Raw genomic sequence first — 18,780 nt, forward strand, 5'->3', positions numbered from 1 at the left:
AACACTATGGGTACACTGCTCAGCACAGTCCATGCCCAGAACCCTCTGGCAGACACTGGCTCTGAGACCCCCCACCCTCTGTCACCCTGTCTCTGCTCTTTCCCTCGTAAAACACAAGTAAGATGTCTTCTTTCACTGCCTCTAGTTGCCATAGATGGCAAGAAGCACCATTAAAAAAGACAAAATGCGATAATTAAGCTCTGGCTTGTCCCTTATCCAATGTCACAGTTGCTAAAAGGTGAAACAATGCATCTTGGAATCCAGAGCCTTGGTCTCACGGTTTGTTGCTGTTGGCCTGGGCAGCTGCCACACCTGGGCCAGGTGGAGGCTTGATCACTCCTGTTGCTTGTCCAGGCAGTGCCCAGCAGGGAGGCTGCTGCCCCTAAAGTGGCACCCAGGCCCTTCCCTGATTAACGGTGCTTAAAACCTGGGTGTTTCAGACGGCAGGATCCCACACAAGGCCCAGAGGGCAGGCAAACATGCAAGGCAGGTCTGGGTGGGTGACCACAGCAGCAGGAAGGTTAGAAAACATCTTTATTGTGGGGAGGGGGGTTAAGACACTGTGGACAGACACACAGACAGGGCTGCTATGCAAAGTCCAGGGGTCCAAGGAAAGCAGAAATCATCCTGGGAGGCTGTGGCTCCCACTGGGCTGGACTGAAAGCCCCCTGCTCTGTGCACCTGGGGCAGGGAGGCCACGGGACTCAGGCATGCAGGAAGCGGTTGAAGGCGTTGTAGGCCGACTCCAGGTCGAAGAGCATCTGGCGCACTTGAGAGTCGTCCAGCTCATCGGAGGCAGACATGCCACTCAGTGTCTGCAGCCTGGGGAGGTGGGGGCACAGCGCTGGAGGGTGTGCACCAAGGGCCTCCCCGGGCTGCCAGGAAGGGCCATACACTCACCACTGGCTGACCGTCTGGCGGCCCTCGAAGTCAGGAGGCAGGTGGCTCATGCGGTGCATAGTCTCCATCAGCTCCCGCAAGTCAGGCTGGATCTGCAAACACGTGGCTCTGTGAGACCGACTTCCCTGAAGCTGTGCCCCGCCCCCACCCCAGGCTCAGGGCCCACCCACGCTGTCCCCCCCCCACCCCGGGAGGTGCACCTCATCCATGGCGCGGATCTCCAGGCGCAGCTTGTCCATCACTGTGATGAAGAGCTGGGGACAAGTGTGTGTATGAGGTAATACCCACCCACCCCAGGGGCCAAGGGTGGGTGTCCCCTCACAGGGTCTGGCCCAGGCTGGGTCTCCCAGCTCCTCTGGCCTTAGGAACTCATCCTTCCCCTCTGCAACCTCGGATGTCTGGTCACTCCGGCCTCCTCCCACACTTCTGTCCCCACAACCTGGAGGCTCTGCCTGCTGCCTTGACTCTGGGATGGCCAATGTGGGTCTCAAGTGGGGGAGGGGACTCGGGCTTCCTGGACACTCCCAGGGGCACAGCTGCCCACCCACCCCCCCAGGCCCTCCACCTGGCAGGTGGGGCTCCTGGAGACTCACTGAGACGACGTCGGCAATGCAGCGGTTGAGATTTCCCTTGTCATCCTTGATGGTGATGGGGCGGTCCTCCCTCACTCTCTCCATAGCCAGCGGGCAGTCCAACTGGGGGGGGCGTGGGTGTTGGCAAGGCGGCTTCCCAACAGCACCCCTGCTGCCCACCATCCACCCCTCCGCAGACTCACGCGGAACTTGCGGCAGAACTCGTCGATGGAGCTGATCTCTGAGCCCTGGACCTGCCGGAAGGCAGCTTTGTACTGAACCAGGAGACGAGAGCAGGCTGCTGTGTACCTAAGGGGAGGGCCGGAGGTCTCAGCACAGGGCAGCTCTCAGGGAGGGCTGAGGGACAGGTTGAAGGTGGGCCACTGAAATAAAGGTCTTCCATTGGGCCTACACAAGAGTTCTGGACGAGAGTGTGGGGGGTAATTAAATTATGGCTGCCCCAGGGGACCAGGCCTGGACCCTGAAGGTTGGCTCTAAGCCCAGCACTGGGCAGAGGGCCAGCAGTCCCCTCATGCCTGCTCTCCTGGTCCATGCTGGTCATGCCTCCACACCCACTGCCCGTGGTCCTCTGGATGGCCCTTACACACTGAATAAAGGCTCCATGAGCCTTTTGGGCGTCAGGCCTGGCTGGCAGTGCCTCGCAGACCTCCCTCCCAATTCTCCTGCTTGCCTTCCAAAGCCCTCATCAATGAGTACCTCTGCACCCAGGGGAGCAGGCTGGGATGAAACCCCAGGACCAAGGTGGTAGGCACACCTCTCCACAGGGACACTGCAGAAACACCAGGACTTCTCCGGCTGAGAAGGTGCCCAGGCTGCCAGCACCCAGGGGCACCCTCCCAGCCCGACTGGGGAGGCAGATGACTACATGCAGACCCCCTCTCCTCTCTCACTCCTACTGGGCACCCTTGCCCTGGAGGGCAGAAACAAGCTTCCAGGGCCAGGCACCAATCCATGGGCAAGGATGGTGGGCCCTCACTCGTTGGGGGTGACGCAGTCCTTGATGTACGCCTTCTCCAGTGCCTGCATGGTCTTCACAACTGCAAACAGCTCCGCCATGTTGTCATACCTGAAGAGAGTGTGTCCATCAGGCCATGGCCACCGAGGCCCCTAGAGCCCCAAAGCACCAGCCCCACTGGGGTGCAGCTGTGGCGGAGCTCTGAATTTGGCCCAGCCTGACCCCATATCCTCTGGACCCTCAGTGTGGGAGGCTGCTTGGGGGAGGGGGGTTGGCCTGGGAGTATGTGTTGGGGCAGCAATCTGGGTGCTGGACTCACTTCTCCCGCTCCCTAGCATTCTTGTACAGCTTCACTTCCTGTTGGAGAGAGGGGCAGTGTGTCGGCACCAGGGCAGCTGCTCACGTGGGCATGTGCTGTTATTCAGGGCCAACCAGGCAAGAGCCTGCCACTCACCTCATATAGTTCTGGCTTGTTTCCAGGGGCTGCAACAGAGTAGGCAGAGAGCTGGCAGGCCTGTCCTCTGACCCTGTCCCCTCCTGAGACCACCCCCGGGCTATGTCCCAAAGAGTCCAGAGGGAACTGGAGGATGGGAATTGTATCAGTTTGTGAGGGGACTTGGGCAGAAAACATGCCTCTGGGGCTAGGGAGGCATGTGCCAGGCCTGGCTCCCCACTCCACCACTACTCTTTGGTCACCTCACTCTATGGCAGGGAGACCACACCTTGCTTACAGTACAGTGATGGGGCACAAACGTTTGTCACATGTGCTGTGACTTTTCCTCTGGCTGGGTGATTCTGGGATGCCCAGAACCTCCTGAGGTTCCAGTCATACTAAGGTTGTCACCTCTGTGCCCAGCTGGCCCTGCCTGGAGGATGTCTCTGGGCCCCAGTGATAAAATGCACTAGTCCCTGAGGCTGTATGGGGGAGACACTTATAGATCCCCTCACAACCCCCAGCCACTGCACAGGTCGTCTCTGCTGCAGTGGCTGAAAGCCTGGGCCCTTCCAGTCCCTGGACCCAGCTTGGAACACACTCACCTCCCATGCCTGGAGTGGCTGGGATCCCGTGAAACATCCTGTAAGCTGAGATGGCCACAGCAGAGACCTAGGAGCAGAGACCTGGGGAGCAGAACCAGCACCAACTCAAAGGGGACCCCTGACACCTTATGAAGAGAGATGAGAAATAGCAATGAACACACAGGACAGTGAATGCTATGCTGGAAACACCCACCCTGCTCCGGACACTGTCAGGGGGAAGCATCTCAGGAGAGCAGTCATGGCCCTGGGCAAGTAGCTCAGTTGGTTAGAACATTGTTCCGATATACCAAGGTTGGGGGTTTGATCTTTGGTCAGGGCACATACAAGAAAGAATCAACCATTGAATGCATAAATAAATACGTATTTTTTTTCAATAAGAAAAAAAAAAGAGAGCAATCGTGTACAGAGAAGGGCAGGCTGTTCTGAACCTGGTGACCAGGGGGAAGAGGAGGCAATAGTATTTGGATGGATGATCTGGAGGGGCGTTTGGGCAGAGGAAACAGCACAGGTAACAGGTTGTTTTTTTTTTTGTTTCTTTTTTAAGTATGTCTTTATTGACTCACAGAGAGGAAGGGAGGGAGAGACAGAAACATCAATGATGAGAGTCATTGACTGGCTGCCTCCTGCACGCCCCCGACTGGGGATTGAGCCCGCAACACAGGCAATGTGCCCTGACTGGGAATTGACCTGTCATCTCCTGTATCCTAGATTGATGCCCAAATGCTGAGCTGGCCAGGCGGTCTTTTTTTCTTAAATTTTACTTATTAATTTTAGAGAGAGAAGAAGGGAGAGAGACAAACATTTGTTGTTCCACTTACTTATGCATCACTGGGTGATTCCTGTATGTGCCCTGACTGGGGATGAAACCCACAACCTTGGTGTATTGGGCCAATGCTCTAACCAACTGAGCTACAAGGGAGATCTTTTTTTTTCATTTTAAATATTGGGTTCTTTTGTTTGTTCGTTTTTTAATTTTAGAGAGGGAAGGGAGAGAGAGAGAAACATTCCTGTTTGTGAGAAACATCCATAAGCTGCCTCCTGCATGCCCACCTACTGGGGATTGAGCCTGTGACCCCAGCACGTGCCCTGACTGGGAATTGAACCAGTGACCTCTGGCTGCATGGGATGCTGCTTAACCACTGAGCTACACCAGCCAGGGCACGAAGGTCTTTATATGGGGACTGATTTGGAAGAATAGGCAAGCCAGTGGGGGGGGGGCTTTCTGAGTAAGGAGCCTCCCAGGGTACACAGGAGAGGCAGGCAGGCTGGCAAAGCTCAGTTCTCACAGGTCAGGAGTCTGAGTTTTGTACTAACTTAGCAGGAGCTCCTGGAGGATTGAAGACTGGCTCTTGAGGCTCTGGGTGGGCAGTGGGCGGGAGACAGAAGGGAAGCAGGTAGCCCGAGAATGTCCTGCGGTCAGAAAGTGGATACGGTGGCTGCGGCCAGTCCCGGAAATGCTCTGGAGGTGGACCCGTCAGGCCCAGTGAAGGATTTGAAACGGGCGAAAAGGAGTCAAGAATGACACTCTTGCTTTTGTCAAATGGCACCGTGACGATAAGGTGAGCAGAGATGGAGGCTGCGGGAAGGGCAGCAGGTTTCCAGGGCAGGCAGGTGTGCAGGTAAGGGTGTCCTGGTTCTGATGAGTTGGGTTTTTGGGCGCAGGCAGCTGCAGTGCTGAGCTAGTGCTATCCCAAGGGGGAGGGGAAGGGCAGTTATGGGGTAAACGAAGAGAGAAAGCAGCCCAGGCCACAGCCCTGGGTCACCCAGCATGCAGGGCTGGGCATAGGGAAGGTCGGATAAGGGCCGGGAGAGCGCAGTGTCGTTCCAGCCAAGCAGCACGTCTCGAAGAAGCAGGGGCCGTGCCGAGAAGGCAGGTGCAGGGACCAGAGCCCCCCGTGGGGACGCGGAGACTATGGAGCGCGCCCTCCCCGGGCCCGGGCGGTGTGGAAGCGGATTCCATTCAGCCACGCAAGCCGATGGCCCCTCGTTACAAGTGAATACGCGGCTGCACCTCACAAACCCGACCCTGAGCCACAAAAGCGCGTCTCCAGAGAAGGCTCCGGGCGCGGCTCTAGGTGACGCTCGGCCGCCACCGGGCCGGGCCAGCAATGAGGAGCCCCGAGCCCGGGCCGGCCCGCGGGCCCGCGCCTGGGGCTGTCGGCCACAACCGCCGGGCCCCGACGCGCCCTCCCGGGCACCGGGAGAGGAAACCCCAAGGCGAGAGCACGGGCGCGAGGCAGGGTGCCCTCCGCGGGCCGCCCACCCCCACCGCGTCAGCGGGCACAACCCGCCCCGGGCCGCGGCCCTACCTGGGCAGGATCCCGGGTCCGCGATGGCGCCGGGGCGGGGCTCCCGCTCGCACGTCCGCGTGCGCGCGCCTGCCTCCCCCGCGCGTGTGCGCCTGCGCGCAAACAGGCCCGCCCCCCGCCGGCCCCCAGGGGGCGTGGCCGCGCCTGCCCGGCCCGCGCGGCCGTTTGCCTGCCGCGGAGCCGACAGTCTCCCGCGCACCTTGCAGGAGCAGCAAGGGTGAGAAGGCAGCAGCGTTCTTTTTCCCATTGCTTTTCAGAGTGGGAGGGAGGAGGAGAGAGAGAAACATCGACGTGAGAAACATGTTGATTTGTTGCCTCCCTCGGGTGCTCAGACCCGAGGATTGAGCCTGCAGCCGAGGAACGTGCCCTTGGCTGGAACCCAACCGGGGATCCTTCAGTCCGCGGGTGGACACTCTAACCAGTGAGCCAAACCAACTAGGGTGGCAGCAGTGTCCTTTATTGGGGTCCCAGGGATGTGGGGAGGGGGCAGGGAGGCCCCAGCTGTCAGAGGCGCCGGAAGAAAAGCTTGGCTCCTCGGTCTAGTGTGCGGGCCCCAGCGCCTGGCTGGCTGCGTAGCACCTGGCACAGGGCAGTCCGGTCCTCCGAGGAGAGCCGCCTGCTGCAAAGTTGTAGCTCCTGTACCCGCGCAGTGATCTTATCCCAGAGGGCCGAGCCCAGGGGACTCTGGACAGCACAGCCTGAAGAGGGGAGGCAGGAGCAGGCCTCAGGGAGCTGCTCCAGCCAGTAAAGCCAGGCAGCCCAGCAGGAGCCCCAACCCCAGGGTGCTCCCAAGCCTGGGTCCTTTCCTTTCAACCAATGTACCCTGGGGAAGAAACACTTCCTTTGAGGACCCAAGGACCAAAGTGAGGACCACCGGCAAAGGCCAGAGAGAGGTGGAGAACACTCTTAGGAAGGGATGTGTTCTCAGAGGGGCTGCCTGGGCCACTTTCACAGCCAGTGGTCAGGCAGAAGGGAGGCTGGCTGAAATAAATGCCGCATTCACATCTGTGCATCTGAGAGTGTCTGACAATGCCCGGGTCTTTCTATTGATAAAGTGTACACAACAGGGCTGCCAATGAGTCTCAGGCACATTAAGCTTGATCCTTAGAGGCCCAGTAGGCTCAGGCCCCCAAGGACCTTGGTGCAGACGTGGATGCCAGGAGGCCAGGTGTGAAATCTGCCACCAGCCTGCTTTTGGAGAACCCCAGGGGCCCCTTGAGTACACCCACTCCCAGCCTTTGTCAAACTGGATGGCAAAGCTTGGCTCTCCTGCCCCAGGCTCCAGTTGAATGTGCCAGGCTGCTGGGTGGTCTCCCATAGGTCATCCTCAAGGCAGCTCTGGTAGGGTACTGTGTCTGGGTGTGCCCACAATGAGAACAAGCTACAGATTGGGAAGGTAGGGTCAGTCAGCCCCTGCCAAGAATAGGGAAGGTCCTTTGGTGGCAGCTTTTACAACTATTACCTTGAGCATCCTCCTCTTAACAATGGGAATTAGGAAGCCTCCTTGTAAGGGGTCCTGCACCCCCACCCCCCATGGTCTCTGAGGGGCTGGCTGAACAGGCGAGAGGCAGAGATCCATTTTCCTCCTGCCCCATCATTTTAGAAGCTTGGCTCACACCCCCTTCTAGTCACACCTGTCCTGTACTGTGTCAGCCTCAGGGGGCCCAGCCCACCTCTAACTTCTGGCTGGTGGCAGTGTCTGCCCTTTCAAAGGAGGCACCTGGGCCTCAGGTAGGTCCCTGTGGAGGAAGCTGTGTCACTAGCCCTGGTGTGGCAGGTGTGGCCACCATACCCAGAGCTCACCTGACAGGTCCAGGAAGCTCAGGCCTTGGGGTCGCTCCTGGAGGGCAGATAGCACCTCCTCCAGGCCAGCACAGCTGATCTCGGGGTTGGCAGACAGGTCCAGCGAGACAAGCGAGGGGCAAAGAGGGAGACATCTGGGATGAGGGAAAAAGTGAAGGGGTCGGTTTCCAGGGAGGGAGACTCCCATCATTAGGGAAAGTTGCCCCAGACAAACCCACAGCTCTGGGAGCCACAGGCAAGGCCCAGTAGGTTCTGCCCCCAGCCTGGCACAGGCACAGGTGTTCCTCCAGGGCTGTCAGGGCACTGTCAGGGGGCCAAGATCAATGGCCAGGCTTGGGGAACACTCAGGGAGGAGCTGGCACCATCTCTGCCTCCTTTCCCTGCCTGACCCAGTGCCCCCTGACCCCCAGGCTCCTGGGCCTTGAGATCAGACCCCCTCAGGAAGTGGGGGCACAGGCAGGGCAGTGTTACCTGCTCAGGTCTCTTACTGCCTTGTCACCCAGGTGGTTTGCAGACAGGTTCAAGTGGGCCAGAGCACAGCCTTTCTAGAAAAGAGAAGCCCAAGGCTTCAGTGAGTGGGTGCTTGCCTTCCCTGCCTCCCAGTAGAGGTCCCATACAGTGAAAGCCAGACACCTTTCCCCTTTCTTGGGAGCAAGGAGGCATCAGAGAGTAGTGGTACCACCTCAATTTGCAGATCAGAAGGAAATGCCTCCTTCCAGGTGTAAGCCACACTTGGCATATTGTGATGTGAGAATCATGAGCACCCAGCTCTAGCAGGAAGAGCCCCCAGGAGAGAGCACTGGGAGGCCTGACATGTCCCTTGGAACCTGCTTGGGAGCAAGGGAGGCCACCTGGATCAGCAGTGCCCTTCCTGCTGGAATTCACAGCCTGAGGCAGGCAGCTTCCCCAGAGCTGTTCTTCAGAACCTACAACTCTTCCCAGCCCCAACCCCAGGCTTCAGGTGTGGGACCTTTGGCCCAGGGTTCCTGTGGCTTGGTGTTTGGCCCCAACCATGTACCTTGGTCAGGTATCTGACCACGGGCTCCACGAGGCCTGAGTCACAATTGCTGGCCACCACGGAGCTGACCTCCAGGTGCAAGAGGGTCTGGGCAGGCAAGCTCTGCAGGGTCTGGGCCAGGGCAGTGATGCCCAGGACATTGTAGGACAGGGACAGTGTCTTCAGGTGCTTGGCATCTGAATCAGAGGACAGAATCTTCATCAGCCCCACACAGCCATCACCCCAGCCCTGCTGCAGAATACTGGGCTCAGAACCCTTACAAGCCCTCTGGGGAGGCTATCACCCTTACAACTTCATGCACAGGGAAACAGGCTGTTCCTGTCCAGGTCTCTTGGCTGGGGAGGGTGTGGGCCAGACTCCTGAGCTCAGCTTCTCTCTACTGTTTCTGGCCTCTGCCTGCCCTGACCCACAACAGGATACCCAGGTTGCCTGACATAGGCAGGTCCTGGGCAGGATGTGGTGGAATGGGGTCGGGGAACACTCCCTCTGCTGCTCTAACCCCAGACCCCTGCTCAGTTGCTGCTCACAGCCCCAAGCCTCAGTTCCTACTACATCACCACTGCAGAAAGGCCCTCTGGGGGACCACCAGTTCCCAGCCTCAGTACTGAGACCCTGGCTCTCTGCAGCCTTGCTGGGCTTACAGTGGGATGATTCAGGCCCACAGAACTGAGCTGGTGAGAACAGTGGGGCTGGGACTCTGCCCTGTGATACGGCCCAGGCTGGGCAAGTACCAGATGCCCCTGAGCCCAGGCAGGTCCAGCACCCATGTCTGTCTGCCTACATGTGTCCAGAAGCCAGGCTGATGCCCCAGGGCCCCTCCTGCTCAAGGTTCTCTGAGCCCCGGGACACACCCTTCTGATAGCAATTGGAACCCTGGGGCCAGGGAGTGGATGTGTGGTCAGCTCACCTAAGAAAGCACGGCCCAGGGCTGCCTGGTGGTTCAGGAGGAAACCGGGGCCAAAGCCACAGGCCTGGAGGTGCAGAGAGCTGAGCGCAGGGCAGGCATACAGGACAGAGGCCAGGGCCTGGCAACAGCCATCCCCGAGGGGGTTCATGCTTAAGTCCAGCTCCTCCAAATTCTGGGAAAGACAGATGCCTCCCCCATAGGATCTGGTGTCCTTGCTGTCCCAGAGCCGGGTGCTAGCCAGCACTCCCAGGTATACCTTCCCACCGGTGCCTGGACAAATGCAAATGGTCTGTTGTCACCCTGTCTCTGGCCTGCTACTCCCCATGCTTTTACCTGCAAGGTGGCCTGTCCCAAGAGGCCTGAGGCAAGCTGGCACAGGCCTTCAGGGCCCAGGTGATTAGAAGAGAGGTCGAGGAGGGTCAGGCCAGGCATAGTGCCCAGGGCAGCCAGCAGCTCAGTGGCACAGCCGTCCCCCAACCGGTTCCCTGCCAGACGCAGCTCCCGGAGCGCTGAGTGCAGCTTGAGAGCCCGAAGCAAGGGGGTGAGCTGGGCCTGGTGCAGGGCCAGGGAGCAGGCGCTGAACAAGGGGCTCACCCCCTGTCGCTCCATGGCCTGCAGCACCTGCTGGTGCTCCCCTGCAAGGAGACGTGGTGTCACCAGGGCCAGAGCCTGCCTGTCTGCCCTGTGAAACCTACACACCCCCTCCTCACTTTTGAACCCACCTATACTCCAAGCCTGTGGGTAGTGCTGACCTGTATCTGCCCCATCAGGCCCTCCCCACATTTCAGCCTAGAGTCTCCCAGTGGTGCCAAACTTCCTAACCCAGACAGGTGTGGCCTAGCCTTGAGGTTCTGGGGTCTCTACAAGGTCCCACTTTCACATGGAGCCATCTTACCCCACACACTGCTCATATATGTGGGCACTACTCGGGGAGGAAAACCTGAGGACAGGTGTGGTGGATACCTGGAGACCTGGGAGTGGCAGTTACAGGTGAAGTCCACATGCCCACCCCCTCTACCCAGGCCAGTGCGGGCCTCCTGGGCCCTTACCTTGCTCCAGGCTCTGGCAGGCTCTACGGTAACGGTCAGTCAGTGGGGGGAGGTCCCACGAGGTCACTTCAGCCAATACCTGGAAAGCACCATTGGCAGGCAGCCCTGAGGACACTCAGCACCAGGGATGACCCTGACACTCAGGGCCCTGGCTCCTGCCACTTACCTCGTCATTGCTCTGTAGCACATCGGGGATGGGATCATGTGGGGCCAGTAGGGCCCCCTCCTTTCGCAGGGTGAGCCTTGTCAGCAACCCACAGGCCTGGTAGTAGCGCTGGGTGGCCTGTTCAGCCAGCCAGGCCACAGAGTGGGCCTCCTTGCTATGGGAACAGGGGGCATGCTGAGCTCTGGACCTGGCCAGGTCCCTGCACATGCTGAGGAAATGCCCCAGGGTCCTGTCATCCATGCTTGGGTGAAAGCTCCGTAGTTTGGCTCCTTCTCCCCGCAATGTGCTCAGGATGCAAATGGCCCTTGCAGCCGAGCCCACCTCCAGCGCCCTGCCTATGCTTGTGCCCCTGACCTTTCCTGATGCCCCACCCCAGCTACCAGGTCCCCAGGCCAGCAAGGATGACGCATCCCACCCGACACGCAAACACCAGGGTTTTCAGCTACTACCTCCAGGCAGGGCCCACAGGGGCATAGAGGGAGCTGGGGCTGGGAAAGGGCAGGAGACACCTTACCTGTGTGGGACAGGGATGAGGAAAAGTTTATCCTGAACTCGAACTCGAACCTGGATGGTCGGGGGCAGGACCGGTCCCTGGAAGAAGGGGGCAGGGAGGGATAACCGAACCAGAAAAGAAAAATAGCCCTCTGCTGTCCCCCCACCCCTCGAGGCTGGGTCTGTTCCAGACTTGCATACCCACCGAGGGATGGCCTACCATAGGGTTGTCTGTGCTGGGGACACCAGGGCTCTGTGGGGGCTCTGTGGCCAAGCTGCAGTCTCCACCTGCTCTGACCGCTGCACTCCAACTCCTGAGACGGGGCAGCTGGCTCTGCCTGGCTTGGGTCCGTGGCCTGACAGGACTCTCATCACTGCTTGACTCCGAGGCACTATGCCTGGTCCTGTACCCACTGCTCTGGGGGTAGGGCGGATGGCAGCCCTGATGTCTATGGGTCAGCAGCAAGTCATCCTCCAGCCAGGCCCCAGCCAGACACTCCTCCTCAGGGATCAGCGCTGCCTGGGGGGTGGGAGCTTCACCTGGGCCCCGAGGTGGGCCAGGCCTGGGGCAGCAGCTCTGGGCACTGCCTACTCCTCGAATGGCTGCCTGGCCAGCTGCTGCCGCTTCCCTATTGCTGATATGGCCAAGCATGCAGGCCCTGGCTCGCTGTACTGGGGCAGAGTGCCGAGGCCTCTTCTGGGTTGGCCCAGGTAGGCCTGGGCTGTCCTTGCCCTCTGAGCTGCTACTGCTGGCTAGCTTGTGCCTCCTCCTCTGAGACCTGGGCACAGCTGGCATTGTTTGTGCCTCTGAAACCCCGGCACTGGCCTGAGAGGCCTCTGGGGTTCCTGGGCAGGGGCTTGAAGAAGGAGAGGTCTCAGGGTCAAACAGATGGTCACTTGGGAGGGTCTCGGGAGCCAGGGAGCTGTGGGGAGCTGTGAGGAGATGAAATCTGTCATGGGGCAGGCCAGGCATATCTCTGCCACCCATGTGAAAATGTCCGTGAGAGGCTCAGGAGACTCTCAGGCTAGGGAGTGATGTCCCCAGGGGCAGGAGGTCCCAGCTTACCTTGGCCAGAGGAGGCTGCCTGGAGCAGCCTCTCCATGGTGCCAGCCTTCTCTAATGTCTCGCTGTCCAGGTCCCTGTAGTACAGCTTCATCCACTGCTGCAGTGTCTCCAACGGGCTGTGGCCCTGTGTTGCACCCAGCTGAGCAGGGCTGGTGGGAACAGACCCACCAACCATGGCCGTGCCCACCTGGCCCTTGTCTCCACTCACCTTCCTGGTTCGGAGGTTGACCGATGCCCCCCGTTCAATGAGCAGTTCAGCCACCTCAAAGTGGCCACAATTGAGAGCATCGTGCAGGGGAGTGATGCCCTCGCAGCCCTGGCCACCAGGGTCATCCACAACGGCCCCGTGGTCCAGCAGGAAGCGGACAATGTCTGTGGGATAGGAGACATGAGCCAGCTCCCAGGAACCTTCTCAGACTCCTTCCATTGTATGACAGATCCCTGGCCCGTGCTTACCCAGATGCCCATAGTTACAGGCTTCGTGCAAAGGTGTCCAACCACAGTAGTCCCGAGGGTTCAGGGGGTGGCCCTGTGACCAAAGATGGGAAGGAGCCTGACCCTGAGTGCCCCATGGCCTGGCTCTAGAGCCCCAAGGGCCAGGGCCTGGGTCACACCAGAGCATGTCCCATGGGTCCCACGGAACAGCCAGGCCTGGCCCAGATCCCACCAGTGAGGGGGATGCTCCCCCACCATGAGGCAGAATGCTGGGCAGGGCCCTACAGGGACCGTGCAGGGCCAGCAGTGTGATGCTGCTTCCCATCCCTTTGGGGCAGGTAGTGTATGTACCCCCTCCGAAAGTCCTGCTACGCTCTACAGGGTGTGGTCCTCTCACCATACCCTGCCCGTGGCTCCCGGCACCTCTACCCCAATGACATCCAGCCAGACCCCTTAGAGGGATAGGGTGCAGGCCCACCTGCCTCACAAGGTCCTGGACGCGGTGCAGCTGGCCCTCAATGCAGGCTCGGTGCAGCAGGGTCTCCCCAACGTCATTGCGCCGGTTCCACTTTGGGCACAGAGTGGGGGGATGAGACATAAGGGGACCAGGCCACGCTGGTGAGCCCCAGAGGGTATACCCTACCCCCAAGGTCCTCACCTTGTTCACCTGCCGCCGGCTCAGGCAGCCCTGAAGCTCCTCGTCCTCCTCCAGGTCCTGGGGCTGGCTGTCAGCCTCACCCTCTGCAGCAGAGCAGAGCCGGCACCATGGGTGAGCCACGCCCACCCCCACCCAGCCCCTTTGCCTACCTGATCCCTGCCCATTGTGCACTGACCTCTTGCCCAGCACCCAGATTCCACTCTCTGGTTAGTGTCCTCACTCTCCTGAGAAGTATCCTTGTTGGAACAAGTCACACCCCATTACGAACAGCCTGTCCCTGAGCCAGGCTCCCTCTACCTGTGCACTATGGCCTCCACCCCAGCTCCTTGAACTACCCCACTCCACCTCTGCTCCTGCCTTTGCCCCTCCTGTGCCTTTGGTTCCTTGTAGATTCTAGAGCCTTTTATCACTGTGACTGTCTGTGGAACAGCACTGCCTAAAGTTGTCTCTGGTTCTCTCGCCATACCCTGCCTGTGGCTCCCTGCACCTCCACCCCAGAGACATCTAGCCAGACCCCTTAGGCACTGCCAAAGCCTCCCACAGTTCCCTGGACACACGCTGAGAGGTTCTGGAGGCCCCTCAAGTTCAAAACTGAACCTGTTCCTCCTGGCCCCAGCCCTCCCTCCCTGACCGCCACTGCCCTGAGACCGTGAGGTTCATGCCCACCTTAGACTGTCCCTCATGTCCACCTGCCACAAGGCTGACCATGCATTGGAGTGCCCTTTCCACAGTTCTGACCCTGCACTGCCTCCCCTGTGGATGCCCAACAGTTCCTATCAGCCCCTCCAGGAAAGTTCCAAAGCTGCCCCAGGTTCCCTGTAAGTGCCCCTCCTCTGTCCACCTCACTGGCACTGGTCACCCTCCTTGCATGGAGCTGTTTCCTGTCACAAGCCTGTGAGCAGGTACCACAAGGGCCCTACCCTCACCAGCCGCAGCCCAGGGTCCAGCTCAAGCAGGGAAGAAAACACCAGGGCCACTGGCAACATTTGGGCCTCACCGCTGTCTGAGAGCTCCAGCTCGCTGGCCTCCAGGGTGCTGCTGTCCTCATCGCCTTGCAGGTCCTCCTCCTCCTCCTCCTCCTCCTCGCCTTCCCGATCCACACTTAGCTCCTGTAATCTGGCTTTAGTGCCAGGAGCCTCCTGGGGCTGCAGCCTGAGCTGCACAGTGTGGAGGTGCTGCAGGACCTGCCTCTGAGGAGCAAGGGATGCCAAGTCAGGGCCATGAGGACACCAGCCACCACAGGTGGGGAGACACAGGGCACAGGACAAAGGGACCAGCTGGGTGGGTGGGGCCACACCTGCAGATGTGGCCGTTGAGCTTGCTGGGCATAGCTGAGAGCTTTCTGAAAGCACAGTGCCAGCTCCTCATAGGTGTCACCAGCCTCCTCACGGGACAATGCAATGTTCAGCCAGGTCTTGGCCTCCTGTAGCAAGAGAAAGATAAATGAGCTCCATGATGGCTGTCCTCCGCAAAGAAATGCCCATCTGCACCCACCACCAGAGTGGCAGTCCTGAGGCAGAGCCATAGGGACAAATTCAGGGACCCCATGTGTGGTGTCACTGCTCACCTCCAGGGCGTTACCCTCACGCAGCCTCAGCTCCTCCTCATAGTGGCGCACAGCCCCTTGGTGGTCCTTCATGTCTCCCAAGGTGGTGGCCAGGGACACATGGATGACGGCCAGCTCAGGCCCTGGCCTACTCAGCAGCTCTGCAAAATCCAGCTGGGGAAGCGACAGTGAGGCTGCTGCACATCTTTTCGACCCAGAGCATTTTGGTCCCTTCCCTCCCATCCAGCCGGGTGTGCACCTGCTTCTGGTAGGCCTTAGCCGCCTTGGGGAAGTCGCCTGCCTTGGAGAACAGATCCCCCAGCTGCTCACAGATGCCCAGGGCACCCTGAGGGTCACTGCTCTCAGATTCTTCCAGCTGCTGCTGTAGCCGGATCACTGCCAGCACTGCTGGGAAGAGCTTTGTGCAAGGGGATGGCACAACACAGGGTCCAGCCCAGCTCTGCCACCGGTTAGCCATGTGCTCTCAAATGGGCCACCCACCCTGCCCAGCCTCCACTCGCCCGGTGGTAGGAGGGGGTAGTTGGACAATCAGCCTCATGGGGTTGTTGCAAGGATTAGAAGAACTAATAGATGAAAACTCAGAGCAGTGATGGCTCGCAGTAAAGGTAGACCACTGTCGGCTGCTGCTGATGCCACCCATCAGTACCCTGTCCACTCTAAGAGGGGACAACTTAAGTCTCCAGTTTGCCAAAGATGCTGGTTTGTGTGGAAATGCCCGTCGCCTGACCACCCTCAGGGCTTCTCCAACACACTGTGCTGTACTCAGAAAAAAGTAGGGCTCTCCTTCCAACAAGAAGTGGGGGCTGCCACTTCCTCAAGGACACATGCCTGGCCCCCTCTGCCAAGGGAGAGGAGCCCTTAGCTCCCAGGGTCCCCTTCCAGGCTCACCATACTTGAGGGTCTGGCACACAGCTGCCTTCTGCAAAGGCTTCTGGGAACCCAGCCTGTAAGCCTTCTTCAATGCTCTTTTGGCAGCCAGAAAATCGCCCAGGTCTTGGAGAACCTGGGGGATGAGGGAGGTGAGGCTTGCAGTCCCCAGGGACCCAGCCAGCCCACAGCTGAGCCCTCACTACTGAGAGGGCACCTGTGAGATGAGGAAGCAGCACTCGCTCTCCATGAACCCCTTCTTCATGGTGTGCGCACACTCCCGGGCCCCCTCGAGGCAGCGCATGGCCTGGGAGTGCTGCCCTTGGCGCCAGTGGATGGCGCCCAGGTTGTAGCGGGCACGGAACAGGTCCTCATACAGGTGGTTCTGCCTGCAGGCGGTGACAAGCGCTCAGAGTGCTCAAGGCACCACAGTGGGCACCTGAAGCGCTGACGTGCAGCTGTTGATGCCACTTGACCCAGCAGCCCATCTGCTCCTCCCCCACCATGTGGCACAGACATGCCAGGCTGCCTGCCCCACAGCTGCTTCCTCCAACACGGAGGACCCAGCTCCCTCCTGGGCTGAGTGAGGCAGGCTTACTCAGCAAGAAAGATGCTCTTCTTGAAGTAGTCATTGCACAGGGCTGTCTGCTGCAGACTCTCGAAGATGAGGCCGAGGTTGAGGTAGAGTCGGGCCCTCATCTCACTCAGCTCTCTCTTGGGCAATGTCCCTGGAAGAGAACTCCTCTAGACACTCAGAGCCTTGACCCCAACTGGGGTTTCCAGCTTTGGGCCCTGTACCCCACCTTTCCTCCTGCCTCTCATGGGAGATTCCAGGGGTCATGCTGGAGACAGAATGTGGAGGGACAAAGAGCAACAACTGATTTCCTGACTTGAGGCTGCCAGGAGCATGGGCTGTGCATCCCCTCACGAGTGGGCTTTTTTTTTTTTGGTTACTCCTCACCTGAGGATGTTTTTTCCATTGCTTTTCAGAGAGAGTAGAAGGGAGAGAAGGAGGGAGGCAGGGAGAGAGAGGGAGAGAGAGAGGGAGAGGGAGGGAAACATTGATGTGAGAGACACATCAACTAGTTGTGGGGCTGCACTTTCCTCTGCCTAGTTCTTTTTTTTGTTAATCCTCACAGGAGGACAGTTTCTCCATTGCTTTTCAGAGAGAGTGGAAGGGAGAGAGACTAGGGGGGATATAGAGAGAAACATTGATGCAAGAGAGACACATCTCTCTCCCACAAGCTGCCCAACTGGAGGAGGGAAGCAACTGAGTCACATACTCTTGATGGATTCAAATCCTCAACCCTTTGATTCGAAGGCCAACGCCCTAACCACCAAACCACCGAACCACACTGGCCAGGGGTGCCTATAGTTCTGGAGGCAAAGGGTGGGTGGGGCCAGACCCCAGGGCACTCACTTTGCAGCTTCTCATCCACAATAGCCAAGCTCTTCTCAAAGGCAGCCCGTGCTTGCAGCAAGGCATCCTGTGACTGGCAGTGGTCATAGATGTCCAGGTGGGTTCGGCCAATGGTGGCCCAGGCCCTTTGCAGCTCAATGTGGTTGGACAGGGAATGGGCCAGCTCCAGATAGTGGTGCTGGTGCTGGGGCGCAGAGGAATAGTGAGCCAACCCCTGCCTCAGGCAAACCCCACATGTCACCTAACTCCAAGGGGTCCCTATCCTTACACAGGAGAGCCCCCTGCTCCCTGGAACACGCCCCCTCCCCAGCATCTCCTCTATGTCAAGGGCTGCCTCTGGGGACACTGGATCCACAGCCCAATAAGCAAATGTCAGGATTGAGAAAGGACAATGAGTGAAAGTTAGTTGGGTTTCTGCAGCCCCAGCATCAAGGGCCAGGGCAGGCTCTGTGTGAACAGTGGTTCCTGACCCCTCCCCCTCTCACAAGGCAGCTCAATGGTTGTTTCTGTGGCCGAGCTCCCAGGAGAGGCTGTGGTGCAAGCACCCAAGGACTAGGCGACCATCCCCTGGCACTGGGCTCTCTGAAGGTGAGGCCCAGTCGCACACAGTATATCAGCCTATAGCCAGAGGCTGGGACAGTAAAGACTGTCAGAAAAGAGGAACAAGAAAGGCAGGTCCAGGAGGGATGGGTCTGGCAAGCATGGGTCTGGCACGCCCACCTGAAGGGCAGCTGAGTAGTCCTCCATCTCCGCCAGCCGCTCTCCGATCTTTCGGTGGGCCACGGCGCAGCCCAGGGCGTCGTCGGCACTCTCCAGGAGCCGCAGCTCCTGCTGATGCTCCTGCAGGGCCTCTGAGTAGCGGCCTGGGCGGGCAGGCGGGCAGGCTTCAGCCGGGCCGGGCGGTCGGCCGGGGGCCGCGCTCGGCAAGGCGCCCCGCCCCGCCCCGGTTCCCCGGGCTCCCCAGGCCCCAGCCGCGGACCCCACCCGGGGCCCCGCGAGAGGCACTAACCATGGCTGGCCAGGAGCTCCCCCAGCTGGTGGCAGAGGGCGGCCTCTTCCCGCAGCTGCCCGCTGTTCTGGGCCTTGGCCTTGGCCTTGCTCAGCTCTGCAGAGAGAGAACGAGGCCGGGAGGCTGAAGCTCTCCGCCCGGGCCGCCAGGCAGGCTCCCGGCCCCCGCGCTCGGGCGCCCGGCCCGGGAACTCACGGCGAAGTTCGCGGTCCAGGCTCATACTCAGGGCACGGCGCAGGGATCGGGCTGCCGGGCTGGGATCTGGACTTCCCGCGCTCCCGCGGCCCCGCCCCCCGCGCAGGGCCAACTCACCCCGCGCGTCGCGGAGCATCCCGGGAAGTGTAGTCCAGCCGCCCGAAGCTTCCTGGGAGCTGTAGTCCGGCTGGCGCCGAGCGGGGAGGGCGGCGCGGGAGCGGCGGCCGACCGGGCTTCTCGGGTCGCGCGGAAGCTGAGCGCCTCCGCCCGCCGCGCCCCGCAGCAACTCCCGCCCCGTACCGCCCCTCCCCGCCCCTCCCGCCCGCAGCCCCC

General features: G+C 60.1%; 2 protein-coding genes across 6 annotated transcripts; both read right to left on the reverse strand.

The window, feature by feature from the left end:
- Positions 1-516: 516 nt before the first annotated feature.
- On the reverse strand, positions 517-5,837 carry VPS28 (VPS28 subunit of ESCRT-I). 5 transcript variants are annotated; one of them, XM_087825561.1, is made up of 10 exons: positions 5,796-5,837; positions 3,487-3,567; positions 2,903-2,931; positions 2,768-2,805; positions 2,470-2,559; positions 1,676-1,781; positions 1,494-1,595; positions 1,101-1,154; positions 901-992; positions 517-822 (listed from the first exon to the last, which is right to left on the reverse strand). In XM_087825561.1, the coding sequence occupies exons 2-10, from the start codon at positions 3,521-3,523 to the stop codon at positions 705-707; spliced, it is 666 nt and encodes a 221-aa protein (XP_087681687.1). In that variant the 5' UTR covers positions 3,524-3,567; positions 5,796-5,837; the 3' UTR covers positions 517-704. The 5 variants fall into 5 exon arrangements, with proteins under 5 accessions (XP_087681687.1, XP_016072137.1, XP_016072136.1 ...); XM_016216651.2 differs by lacking the exon at positions 5,796-5,837 and adding an exon at positions 4,801-5,112; XM_016216650.2 differs by lacking the exon at positions 5,796-5,837 and adding an exon at positions 4,801-5,112 and having other exon boundaries at positions 3,487-3,611.
- A 120-nt stretch (positions 5,838-5,957) lies between these two features.
- TONSL (tonsoku like, DNA repair protein) lies at positions 5,958-18,626 on the reverse strand. The gene is made up of 26 exons (XM_087825562.1): positions 18,448-18,626; positions 18,253-18,348; positions 17,964-18,106; positions 17,244-17,427; positions 16,422-16,551; positions 16,041-16,212; positions 15,845-15,959; positions 15,195-15,340; positions 14,957-15,109; positions 14,687-14,812; positions 14,387-14,579; positions 13,390-13,472; positions 13,210-13,299; positions 12,753-12,825; positions 12,505-12,668; positions 12,297-12,420; positions 11,436-12,163; positions 11,253-11,329; positions 10,739-10,892; positions 10,573-10,651; positions 9,857-10,158; positions 9,524-9,695; positions 8,617-8,792; positions 8,070-8,143; positions 7,599-7,732; positions 5,958-6,493 (listed from the first exon to the last, which is right to left on the reverse strand). Exons 1-26 carry the CDS (start codon positions 18,581-18,583, stop codon positions 6,300-6,302), a joined length of 4,218 nt encoding a protein of 1,405 aa, XP_087681688.1. The 5' UTR covers positions 18,584-18,626; the 3' UTR covers positions 5,958-6,299.
- Positions 18,627-18,780: the final 154 nt, after the last annotated feature.

Source organism: Miniopterus natalensis, chromosome 16 (genome assembly GCF_054644295.1).
Source record: "Miniopterus natalensis isolate mMinNat1 chromosome 16, mMinNat1.hap1, whole genome shotgun sequence".
NCBI lineage: Eukaryota > Metazoa > Chordata > Mammalia > Chiroptera > Miniopteridae > Miniopterus > Miniopterus natalensis.

What these genes read in the sequence shown, in the direction of transcription:
- VPS28 (XM_016216648.2), bottom strand. Translation starts at nt 3,709, where the DNA reads ATGCTTCCCCCTGACAGTGTCCGGAGCAGG. An exon ending in GACTGCGTCACCCCCAACGA is followed by an intron (nt 1,782 to 2,469) that starts GTGAGGGCCCAC and finishes CCCTCCCCTTAG; the next exon opens with GTACACAGCAGCCTGCTCTC. An exon ending in AGATCCGCGCCATGGATGAG is followed by an intron (nt 993 to 1,100) that starts GTGCACCTCCCG and finishes ACGTGTTTGCAG; the next exon opens with ATCCAGCCTGACTTGCGGGA.
- TONSL (XM_087825562.1), bottom strand. Translation starts at nt 18,583, where the DNA reads ATGCTCCGCGACGCGCGGGGTGAGTTGGCCCTGCGCGGGGGGCGGGGC. An exon ending in TGCTACAGAGCAATGACGAG is followed by an intron (nt 10,652 to 10,738) that starts GTAAGTGGCAGG and finishes GGTGCTTTCCAG; the next exon opens with GTATTGGCTGAAGTGACCTC. An exon ending in GCAGTAAGAGACCTGAGCAG is followed by an intron (nt 7,733 to 8,069) that starts GTAACACTGCCC and finishes CCCTCATCCCAG; the next exon opens with ATGTCTCCCTCTTTGCCCCT.